This window comes from Cordyceps militaris (genome assembly GCF_000225605.1).
Source record: "Cordyceps militaris CM01 unplaced genomic scaffold CCM_S00003, whole genome shotgun sequence".
In the NCBI taxonomy this organism is placed as follows: Eukaryota; Fungi; Ascomycota; class Sordariomycetes; order Hypocreales; family Cordycipitaceae; genus Cordyceps; species Cordyceps militaris.
The window spans coordinates 1797392-1810653 of NW_006271971.1; the positions used below are offsets into that span (position 1 = coordinate 1797392).

The window sequence follows — 13262 nt, forward strand, 5'->3', positions numbered from 1 at the left end:
CAGGACTAATTAGATGCTTGTAGAACCATTATAGTGCCGAAACGAGGTTGCAAATGCTCGCACCAAGAGTCAGAAGAACAGTGCGGCAACATAAAGAATAAAGAAGCGAAGCATGAAAAGGAGAAGTCTGATGATTCAAACCGGAGTAAGGAGTTCTTCGAACGAAAAAGCAAAAAGTAGGGTCCAGCCGGGATTTGAACCCGGGGCCTGTAACAAATTCCGGTTTTCCGGAGGAGGACGCAAGTGGTGCCCGAAGCTACAATCATACTGTGATTACGTAAGCAACTGATTGCCAGTCAAGCAAGGTGTCGTAAACTTACCCACTAGACCACTGGACCAGGTTGTTGAGAGGCGAAGATTTATTCTAATACATATTGTATTAGCCCACGCGTAGGTACGTTCTGAATAAGAAAATGCTTGTCGCTCTACTAAAGGACTCCCCACCGCTGACTCAATCTCCGACTTGAACGCAAAGAAATATTAATCGCCAGTTCAACTTCCGACAGTCGCTCGACGGACATTTCGCTCCTGGCCATTCGTCGGCGCGGCCAGCCGATTAACCCACACTCGTGGAGCACCGACCGTCTCGCCTCGTCCCAGTCCTACCTGGTCAATAACCCGCGCGAGACGTACCTTCTCTACGATACATGATACAGTCATTGCTACGGATATACGCGATTCCTTTGGATGTGTCAAGGCTCCAGATGTTCCTTTTACCCCGCAGCTCTCGCAGACTTCTAAGGTACACGTAGATGTGGGTAATAATCCCTGTTGTGCAGTACTACTGAGTACTGATATTTAGAGCCCAAGGAATGTCGCCAAATTGGAAGTACCTAGGTAACTAGTTTCTTGTACTACTAGGTATTGGTGCATACCCTTGTGAGTGACCAGCTTGGACCCACAAGGGCTATCAGGCTGTTACCTAACACCTTCGTTTAGATACTTAAAGCCGCTCCTTCCCCCCGCATTCTTCACACACACACCTGTCCTGAGAAGCCACGCACCGCGAAACTAGCAGTATTCTCAAGGGAATCTTCTAGTCGGCACAAGTGTCACGCTTGGCAGTCCTCTGCAATATTGACCTGTCCCCTTCCGAGAGTCATTCAACAAACCTGCGCCTCCAAATGTCAGACGGAACCGAAGCCGAGAAATTCAAGCGGCTATGGGAAGAGGCGAAACAACGAGCTGAGATCGCTGAGAAAGAGAGAGAGAGAGAACGGCAACGAGCCGAAAGATCTGAGAAAGGGAGAGTGGACGCTGAGAAAGGGAGAGAGGACGCTGAGAAAGGGAGAGAGAGAGAACGGCAACGAGCCGAAAGATCTGAGAAAGGGAGAGTGGACGCTGAGAAAGGGAGAGAGAGAGAACGGCAACGAGCCGAAAGATCGGAGCAGCAGTCTCGACGAACCACTCTCCAAGAATACATTGCTGCCTGTCATACTTCGGTATTCTCCAGGCTTACTATTGAAACAGACCCGAAATTCACTTCCAAGGGTTCCATCACCAACCCAAAAGACAAGTGGTGCCCTACTACTTTACAACCGTGGCCCGATTTTCTTGAGCAACAACGGTACGCCTTGGGTAACATTTACGACACCTTCCCTACCGAGACACGCGTATTCGAGAGTAAACTCTTCCTGGACAGTCTGGGGGACAGGGTGTCGAAACGACGAATTGTGGATGAGAGGGCGCTCGAGTGGTTCCTGCACACTAGTGTGGAAGACCCAGTCAGAAACATCTTCGAGCAGCTCAAAGCAGTACCAAATATCCGCAGCAAGTATAACATCGGCGACGGAATCATTTTCGAGAACCATCCACATGCTATTAGCGACATCGCCGAGGAAGTTCTGGAGAGTGCGACGCCGTCCACACCACCAGGCCAACAAGTAGATCTCCACCAGCTGCGAGCGGACCAAATCTGTATCTACCGATCCGATAGTGCACATTCGCCAGGACGTACTATGATCTATGTTTCGGAGTACAAGCCACCTCACAAGCTTACTGCTCCCCATCTTCGCCTTGGCCTACGCCCAATGAACATTTACAAGGAAGTTGTCCAACGCGAAACCATTCCAACTTCTATCGATCCGGACGCCCGATTTCAATACTTTGCAGAGAAGTTAACGGCATCCGCAATCACACAGACCTACCATTATATGATTGAAGGGGGGCTCGAGTATAGTCTTCTGACGACTGGCGAGGTGATCGTTTTTCTAAAGATCGACTGGAGTGATCCAGGAACTCTGTGCTATCACCTAGCAGAGCCCGACCCAGAGGTGAAAGAACACCCGAATCACTTGGACGCAGTATCAGTTGTCGCTCAATACCTGGCTTTCACTCTTCTTGCTCTTGGAGTACCTGGAGAGCGTCAACAGCATGGACAGATGGAGCGCGAGAAAGCGAAACTAAATTTGAACAAATGGGCGACAGACTTTGAAACGATGCTACACACTATTCCGAGGGATGAGCGAAAGAAAACACCAGAAGGCTCGCTTGCCCCCAAACCCAGAACGTACAAAGACTTTGAGCGGGAGCCGATTATTCTCCGTTGGGGGAGGAAATCCCGTGCTACTCAAAACAGGTGTAATGATACCATTCCACCAAGGCAAAACCCAGCAGAGGAGTCATCAGATGACGAATCGTCGCCGAAGCCGCCAGAAACGCCAACGCCGGCCGGAAGAGCGACCCGACAGAGCCAGCGAATTCTGGCGCAAAAGACACGTGATGGTGGTGGTAGTGAAGGAGGAGAGGCCGGAGTGACTGAGGCTGCGGCTGAGGCTGAGACTAGTCCCAAAACTGCCGATCATCGAGACCGACCATACTGTACGCAAAGATGTCTGCTTGGTATGGTCAGAGGACGGAAACTAGACCAAACATGTCCAAATTTGGACCTTCACCGACTGGATCGCAATCCTAAGCAAGCTCGTCACCCCGTCAATCACAAACAATGGCTCAACATGCTTCAAGAGCAGCTTAAGGAGTCCTTAGATGATGGAATTACGCCGTTGGGGCTTGGCGGTGCACGCGGGGTGCTTTTCAAGGTGACCCTGCTTACGTACGGCTATACCTTTGTCGGTAAAGGCACGGTTCGAGTCTTCATTAAAGACCTTGAGCACGAAGCGGCTGTGTACAAGCGTCTGCAGCCGATTCAGGGCGTGTACGTACCTGTGTTTCTCGGGGCGATTGATCTCCGACTGATGAACAAGATTTACTACTACGACCACCGAGTTTACGTGGTGCACGTGACATTTTTATCCTGGGGGGGATGTGAAATCTCTGAACCAAGGGAGGATAGCAACACCAAGGAATCGCTGGAGCAACAAGCAACTCTGTCGCTGCAAGCTCTGCATCGACTGGGGGTTCTGCACAGGGATGTACGACGCGCGAATATGTTGGTCAACTCTGAGACCGGTGGTGTCATGATGATTGACTTTGAGCGAGCCGAGTTGCCTAAGCGGTCTCGCGAGCATAAAAAACACATTCATCATTCTGGGAAGGAGGAGCAGAGGTTTGTAGACGAAACTTGGGAGGTAAAGGCAGTATTCGCAAGATAAATAATTACCTAATAGGCTTTAAGTCTTAATAATACATATTATATTGCCTATATTGCCTATATTGCCTATATTATCTATATTATTATATTATACTAATTAGACTAGCTAGTCTATCTAGTACCTTTATAGCTTATAAGATAAGGAAAAAACTAAAGTACTTAGAGAAAAAACCCTAGCTTTAGTATATTTAATATAATTCTAGAGTAATTCCTAGTAAGGAATAGTATACTCCTTATCTTAATAAAAGATAATAATAATAAGTATAAATATATAAAACTTAATAAATTAATAAACCTACCTATTCTTTATTTAACCTATATACCTTTATAGTTCTATTCTAGCTTAAGGTAAATACTATATATAGTTATGGTTTTTTTTATATTTTAATTCTTAAATACTTTAAAGTATAAGTAAGTATAATAATAGTTATAAATAGTTATAATACTTACTTTTATTATTCTTTTTTTTAATTTTAATAGTTTATTTTCTATATTATTTATATTTATATATCTTTACTAGTAAATACTAGGTCTAACTTACCCTATACCTACTTATAGGCTAAAATATAAAAATTAAGTTTAATAAGTAAATTAACTTAATATCTACTTAGTTTATAGATTTTATTATATTAGTAGGTACTATAGTAAATATAGTTAGCTAAGTATAGTAGATATTTAATAAGATATACTATATATAAAGGTATATAATAAATAGAGTTATATTTATTTATTTATTAAATTACCCTAATTAGACCTTATAGTCCTTTTAGTACCTTAATAAACTTATAAGTGCTAGAAAAACCGTGGTATCTAACTATTGCTAGCCTTTACCTAGGTAAAAACCAGCCTCTCCTATATACTAATCTACTATTATATAACAATTCCTAGTAGGTTTAATAGTATTTAGTATTCTTAGTTAGTAGGTTCCTAGGCTATTACCTTAATTTATATCCCTCTATATTTTTTATTATTTATTAACTATCTAGATATATTAAATTACTTACTATCTATATATATATCTAAGTAATAGAAGAGTCCCCTATTATAATACCTATTAATAGGTATATACTATAGTATTTATATAGTTTTTAGCCTTATTATACTATAAAGGCTAATTTAGTATAGTAGTTAGTATATACCTCTTAGCTTTTTACCCCTAACCTACTTTATAGTTACCTTACCTATATCCTCTTTATAAGTTAGTTATATAGCTAGGCTATACTATTTAATTTTTAGAAAGAAATTATTTAGGGTACCTCTAGCTAAATTTAAACTAGTAATCTATATACTAACCTATATAGAACTCCCTACTATAGAACTACTATACTATAAAGGTAATAGAGTTATATTATATATAGTTATATATAGTAGCTAGTTATACTATATAGTATATATATATAATAGTTATATTATATAATAATATATAAAGAAGTTTTAATACTTATAGTCTTAATATAAAATACTATAAAGGCTATTATAATAAGTAACTAAGTATTAATAAAGCTAAATTACTATAAAGGTATTATAGCTTTTTATAAGTAAATAAAGTAACTACCTATAGGCTATTAACTACTAATATATATATATATATTATTTATTTCTTTATTTTTATAATTTCTTAATAATACTTAAAATACTATTTATTTATATATTTAACTATAGCTTTTCTTTTCTATAGCCTATTTTATTAGTTAATTAAGAATTATTATACTATATAATAGTTTTTATAAAGTATCTTTATAAATACTTATATTTATAATCTTTTATTTATTATCTATTTAAAATAGTAATTTTAATACTAATTAGTAATTACTTTTATCTTAATTATAAATTTTTAATAAAACCTTTATTTTCTTTATATCTTTATAGCTTTATAACCTTTTAAAACTATTTATTTTATTAACTATAATATCTAATATAATTATTAAAAAACCTAATATTTAAATTAATATACTTAATAATATAATTAATAAGAAACTTCTAATTAAGTCTTTAATATAATAATAATAATAATTTTTATATACTAATTAGGTTAAATAACCTATCTAGTACCTTTACTAATTATAGGATAAGGAAAAACTAGAGTACTTAGGGGAAAACCTTATCTATATTTTATAGGATTTATTATAATCTTATTCTAGAGTATATAAGGGTCTAGTAAGACCCCTCTTAATACTATATACTAGGTTTTTATCTATATCTTAGCCTATATCTAGCCTATACTACTCTAGCTAGCTAAGCCTAATAACTACCTCCCTTCCCCCTAGGTTTTTATCTATATTAAGAGGGCTATATCTAATCCTATATATTTCTAGACTAGTTAAGCCTTAAGTCTTTAATATAGTTTTTATTAAGGACTAGCCCTAGGGTATTTATAGGTAAGTATTATAATAGTATTAACTCTCTTATAGAGTAAGAGAGGAGGAAAAGTTAGTCTATCTATCTACTCTAGTATATAAAGAGGGTATACTAAGGGTATATCTATAGTAGCCTTAGGCTAAGCCTAGTCTAGAGTAGGCTTAAGCTTAACTCTTTTATATACCCCCCTTCCCCCTTTATTACCCTAGTTATATATATTATACTTACCTAAACTAGTATAGGCTTATTATACCCTATTTACCTAAGTTAATATATATTAATATATATATAATATTTATACTAAGCTATTACCTAAGGCTTATATTTATTAGCCTATATATATATTATTAAAAAGTATTTTTATAGTAACTTTAGTTTATTTACTTTTTACTATAGCCTTTATACTTAGAAAATTCTTTTAAGTAGCCTATATATTATAATTACTCTTACTTTAAGCCTAGCTACTTAAGTAGTTAATATTTATTAGCTTTACTTTTAACCTATTTATAACTAATTATATTATATTTTAATATCTTAGTATTATTAGTTATTACTTAATAATAATAAATTATTAACTTATTATTACTAAGTAAGGTATATTATATATATATTATATTATTAGTATATTTAAAATAAGATATATTTCTTTACTTAGTTAGCTTTTTTTTTTATAAATAAATCCTTTACTTTTTTTACTAATTAGTTTTATTTTTTTATACTTTATAACCTCTTTATTACTTTATATCTTTAAAATATACTCTTTTAAACCTTAAATAACTTTATAATAACTTATAATTATAATAATAATAACCTATAATATTAACTACTACTACTATACTACCTTTACTATTATTACCTAATAATAATACTAGCCTAAAAGGGTATAAAAAAGACTATTAAATAATTTATAACTATACCTTATAAAGAGACTTTAATAATAAAGAGTATTAATTTAATAATAAGCTAAACTTTCTTTATATTATATATTTCTTATATTTATATTAAATAATAATATTTAAATATATTATAAATACTAATAGTAAGTATATTACTTATACTATAAGCTATTAGTCTTATATTTAAAAGCCTATCTTATTTATAAATAGTCTTAACTTATATTACTATATATATACTCTAGTATTATTTATTAATAATAATAAGGCTATTAATTAATATTATATATATTAAAAGATATAAATATATAATTCTAATAGTTATATAGATATATATATAAGACTACTTTACTAATACTCTAACTAATATATATATAAACCTAACTAATATACTATCCTTACTTAATACCTTAGGTATTATACTAGTTATTACTTTAATTACTAATACTATAATAGTAATAGTTCCCTAAAGCTATAATACTAATAGTAGTTTTAATAGTTTTATTTATATAATACTAGGTTAGATTAATTAAAACTTTATTATATTTATAGTAAATATATATTCCTTTCTCTTTAGTTTATTACTTATATCTTAATAAAGGATAATATAAGCCTAGGCTATATACTAGAAGGCTACTAATAATACTATCCTAATAATATTATAATACCTAGTTACCTTTTTAATACCTAACTATTAGGTAATTAAATATTATAAGTTAGATTATAACTCTTTTTTATATTACTAGTTTAATAGCTATTATTATTATTATTATAATAATTTATACTATTTTTATTTATAGTATTATTACTTTTACTCCTATTTATACTTATATTATTATTACTCTTCTTCCTATTATTATTTTTAAATACCTAATAATTACTTAATATTACCTATCTAAATATACCTACCCCCTTCTTTACTATTACCTTATAACCTAGTTAGTAATAATATTATAGCTATGGTTTTCTAGTATCCTAATATCTAGGAATAGGGGTATTATGGTAAGGCGTATAAAGTATATATATAGGGTCCCCTATTATATAGGCGGCCTAGCCTATATATATAGGCTATTATAGATATAGTAGAGGTAGTGCTTTTATTTTAATAGGGTATAGGACCCTATCTATAATATTAAAAAAGCTTACTATAATATTTACTACTACCTAGTAGCCTAATTTCTCTTTTAAAAGGGGGTAATAGTACCCCTTTTCTATTATAGTTATTAGGATATATTCTATATAATATATTACTATTAACTATACTAATATTATTCTAATACCTTATACTACTATCCTTACTCCTACTCTTCCTAATACTATTAAACTAGATATACCTTATATATACCTATTATCTATTTTACTAGTAGCTATTACTACTATTACTACTAGTTATACCTTATAGATACTATAGTAAATCTTACTATCTATTCTACTATAATATTTTTAGTTACTTTATTAATACTATTATATAGGTATAGTAGCTAAAGAAATATATAGTATATTATATTAGGCTATCCTTTAATATATATACTAGTTATTAAGATATAAGTATAATTATATCTATTATAGAGGTCTATTAGGTAAATACCTATAAGGAGAATAGCTATAGCTATAGTGTCTTTTTATATATAGTAAAGTTAGAGTTTAAGGTCTATATATCTTAAAGCTATATAGTATATATTCTTTATCTTAAGATAAAGGCATTTCTATAAAATGCCTTTATTATCTCTAGTAAGCTATATACTACTATTATTATATTTTTTAAGGCTAATTAATAATATATTTACTATAGCTAGTGCTTTTTTATAGAATTAATATATATTTAATCTAAAAGATAACTATTTTATCTTTTACTAGTTAACTATTAAAGGCTAAATCTTATTTAACTAGACTTATACCTTTTATATAACTATATAGCTTTAGTTTAAAAAGATTTCTATCTTTATCTCTCTTATAAAAAAGGTTACCTATATACTACTAAGGGCTAAGGGTCTACCTTATAATAGTCTTTATTAATATAATAATAAAGCTAAATAATACTTTAACTATATCTTTCTTATAGTCTTCTATATACCCTTATTTTCTCTTAAGTAGTAGCTTTACCTTTTTTAATTAGGTATAGATACTTTAAAGGATATTATATAGAGGGTAGAGATAGCTATTAAGATAGAATTACCTAATAAGAAGACCTCTTATTTTTAATATTATATACTAAAGGCTATTAATATTAAGATTAAATACCTAGGTACTACTATCTCTAAGGTATCTATAAATATTCTATTAAAGAATATTCTAGAGGAGGATAAAGAGATAGTCTTAACTAAGTATTATATATTACCTATACTTAAAGTTTAGGATATTATAGTAACTTTATTCTAGTAAGTAGATCTTTAATTAAAAGCTAATATTATTATCTATCTTATCTAGTTCTAGCTAATTTATATTATCCTTTTATACCCCTTCTATATATAATAATATCTATAAGTCTATAAAGATATAGTTACTATCTATTTATTTATAATTAATACCTATATAGTTATAAAGGTCCTTATTAGATAAATATATATAAAGCTTATCTTAAATAGTAAAGTTAGTCTTCTTTATATATTTATTTATTATAGAGAAGTTATTTTAATACCTAAGTATTTACTTATAATACTTTTATATATCCTTCTTTAAGAAAGGGATATTATTAATAATAATATAGTTTTTATTACTATTAAATAGTAATATATTCTAATAACTACTTATATAATAGTAAGTACTAAGCTAATAAGCCTATATAATCTTATAAAGCTATATCTTACTAAAGATATAAAGAGACTTAGGATATACTAGGTATTGCGCTAGTAGGCACTATAGTAGATATAGTTAGCTAAGTATAGTAGATATTTAATAAGATATGCTATATATAGAGGCATATAGTAGATAGATTTATACTATATATAGTTATATATAGTAGCTAGTTATACTATATAGTATATATATATAGTAGCTATACTATATAATAGTATATAAAGAAGTCTTAATACCTATAGCCTTAATATAGGGTACTATAGGGGCTACTATAGTAGGTAACTAAGCTAATAAAGCTAGATTACTATAAAGGCATTATTACCTTCTATAGGTAAGTAAAATAACTACCTATAAGCTATTAACTATTAATATATATAACTACTAATTATTCCTTTATTCTTATAATTTCCTAGTAGTACCTAAGGTACTACCTATTTATATATTTAACTATAGCCTTTTCTTTCTATAGTTTATTTTATTAGTTAATTAAGAATTATTATTATATAACTATTCCTATAAAGTACCTTTATAAGTACTCTATACCTATAATCTTATAACTATTATCTATTTAGAATAGTAATCTTAATACTAATTAGTAATTACCTTTACCTTAATTATAGATTTCTAATAAAATACCTATCCTTTTTATACTTTTATAGCTTTATAACCTTTTAGAACTATCTATTCTATTAACTATAATATCTAGTATAACTATTAAAAAACCTAGTATACTATTTAGTATACTTAGTAACTTAACTAATAAAAAACCTTTAATTAAATCTCTAGTATAATTCTATATAACTACCTTTAAGATCTTAAGTTACCTATTAGCTATAATTCTTAATAAGGTACTTAAAAGCCTTACCTATCTTACCTATTTTCTCCTAGTTAATTAGAAATTATTTTAATTATACTCTCTTATTTAAAGTATTAAAAAAGCTATTAACCTTAATTAATAAACTATTATAATAATTATTTTCTATACCTTTATATATAATACCTATTATAAATAATTTAATAGCTACTTTTAAAAGTACTTCTATAAGGATTTTATTTATTAGATTAAAATTAATTAAAAAAAGGTTAATAAAGAAGTTCTTTATAAGTTTAAAAACTATCTTAATAGTATTAAAGTTACTTTATATACTAATAAAGAATAGTAGATTATTAAAACTATTTAAAAAACTATTTTTAGTAAGTATATTAGCTATAAAAGTAAATACCCCTTTCTTTCTTTATAAGAAAGACCCTTCTTAATATAGCCTAATTAGCTTTTAGTAAAACTATTTACTATTATATTAAGATCTATAAAAAAGTTACTATTTAGTTCCCTTTTAGCTAATAAACCTTTAAAACTAGCTAATAATAAAGAAAAGAATACCTATACCCTTTTCTATCTAGATAATAATAACTTACTTTAAATAGCCTAGGTATTAATACCTTAGTATATATTATTATTAGAATTACCTTAAGAAGTACTAAAGAAAAACCTATATAGTATAGAAAATACCTTATTTAAACCTATAAAGATTTATTAAGACCTTTATATAACTAGACTTTTTTTAGTACCTAGTACCTTTTAAGTACCTAACTTACTTATAGTAATTAATACCCCCTAAGTACCTAGTACCTATATACTACTTAATACCTTATAGAACTCTAGCTATAATAAGTATACTTAACTCTTTATACTATAACTATACTAAAGGAACTCTACCTACTAGTATTATAAGAGGTAGGCTACTTAATAACCCCTTAAATATAAGGTATTATTATTATCTTTACTAGAATTACTTATACCCTTACTATAGCTATTATAGGGATTACTATAGCTATTATATTTATAAGGAGTATTACTATTACCCTTAGGACTATTATTACTATCTTTATTATTATTATACTACTTTAATAATAAAGAGTATAAATAGCCTAAAAATAAACCCTTTAGACTACTTATAATAAACCTAAATATACTAAAGTAAATTAATAGTATTACTAAAAGGTATTAAAAAGCTAATAAGTATAGTAAAAAAAGATATAACTTCTTCTATATCTAGATATATAACTTTATTAATTATTATAATTAAGCCTAGCTTTTAAAAAAGGCTTTATTATATATATTTTTATTAATACTTACTAAAAAAGCCTTAAAGTACTATATCTAGGTAATTATAAACTATTAAATAACCTATAGTAAGATAATAAAGGTAGTTAATAACTAATTTAAGTTCTTATTAACTTAAGACCTTTATATAAATAAATAAAGGTACTTTTTACTAAATAAGCTAATAAAAAAGTACTTTATAAAGTCTACTATTAACTACCTTAAGTTACTAATTAATAAGATTTAGATTCTATATTAAGAACTATTTTCTATACTTAAAGGTATAACTATACTTATTAAGACTTAAAATATACTAAAAAGTATTATATATAGTAATAAAGCCTATACTATAGCCTTTATATAGCCTTTATAATACTATAAAGACTTAATTTTAATATTTTAATAATTAATCTATATATATAAATAAACCTATTTAAAGTATTAAAACTTCTATATTAATAGGTAGTTCTATAGTACCTAAATCCTTTTAAAGAAATAACCTAGTAGCTTAAATAATACCTTAAAATACTATTTTATATACTAGAAAAAAAGCTATTAGTTAATAAACTATACTAAGAAGGAATAGAAAGGTACTTATAATACCTAAGATACTTAAAAAATCTATTAAAAGCTTTTAAATAATAAGAAATACTAGGCTTTCCTAATAGCCTTTAAGGGAACCTTAAAAGAAATACTACTAGTTTAAGATAAGGTTAATACCTTTATTATTACCTTATTCTTTAATAAAAATAACTCTTTAATAAATAAATAAGAGAATATATAAGTATTCTTTTTAAAAGCTATTAAAGCTTTTATTATAGTAAAAGACTAATTCCTTAAAAAGATTATATATTTTCTTATTAATACCTTTATTAAATATACTATTTTATTAAGGACTAGCCCTAGGGTATCTATAGATAGGTATTATAATAGTATTAACTCTCTTATAGAGTAGGAGAGAAGGAAAAGCTAGTCTATCTATCTACTCTAGTATATAAAGAGGGTACGCTAAAGGTATACCTATAATAGCCTTAGGCTAAGCCTAGTCTAGAGTAGGCCTAAGCTTAACTCCTTTATATACCCCCCTTCTCCCTTTATTACCTTAGTTATATATATTATACTTACCTAAGCTAGTATAGGCTTATTATACCTTACTTACCTAAGTTAGTATATATTAATATATATATAATACCTATACTAGGCTATTACCTAGGGCCTATATATATTAGCCTATATATATATTATTAAAGAGTGTTTTTATAGTAACCTTAGTTTACTTACTTTTTACTATAGCCTCTATACTTAGAAAATTCTTTTAGGTAGCCTATATATTATAATTACTCCTACTCTAGGCCTAGCTACTTAGGTAGCTAGTACTTACTAGCCCTATACTTAACCTATTTATAACTAATTATATTATATTTTAATATCTTAATACTATTAGTTATTACCTAATAATAGTAAATTATTAACTTATTATTACTAAGTAAAGTATATTATATATATATTATATTATTAGTATATTTAAAATAAGGTATATTTCTTTACTTAGTTAGCTCTC

General features: G+C 28.8%; 1 protein-coding gene across 1 annotated transcript; it reads left to right on the top strand.

The window, feature by feature from the left end:
- Nucleotides 1-1124: 1124 nt before the first annotated feature.
- CCM_04197 (Protein kinase-like domain) lies at nt 1125-3775 on the top strand (the record flags this gene model as incomplete). The annotated part of the gene is made up of 2 exons (XM_006669345.1): nt 1125-3505; nt 3754-3775. The coding sequence occupies 2 exons, from the start codon at nt 1125-1127 to the stop codon at nt 3773-3775; spliced, it is 2403 nt and encodes an 800-aa protein (XP_006669408.1).
- Between the last annotated feature and the right edge of the window lie 9487 nt (nt 3776-13262).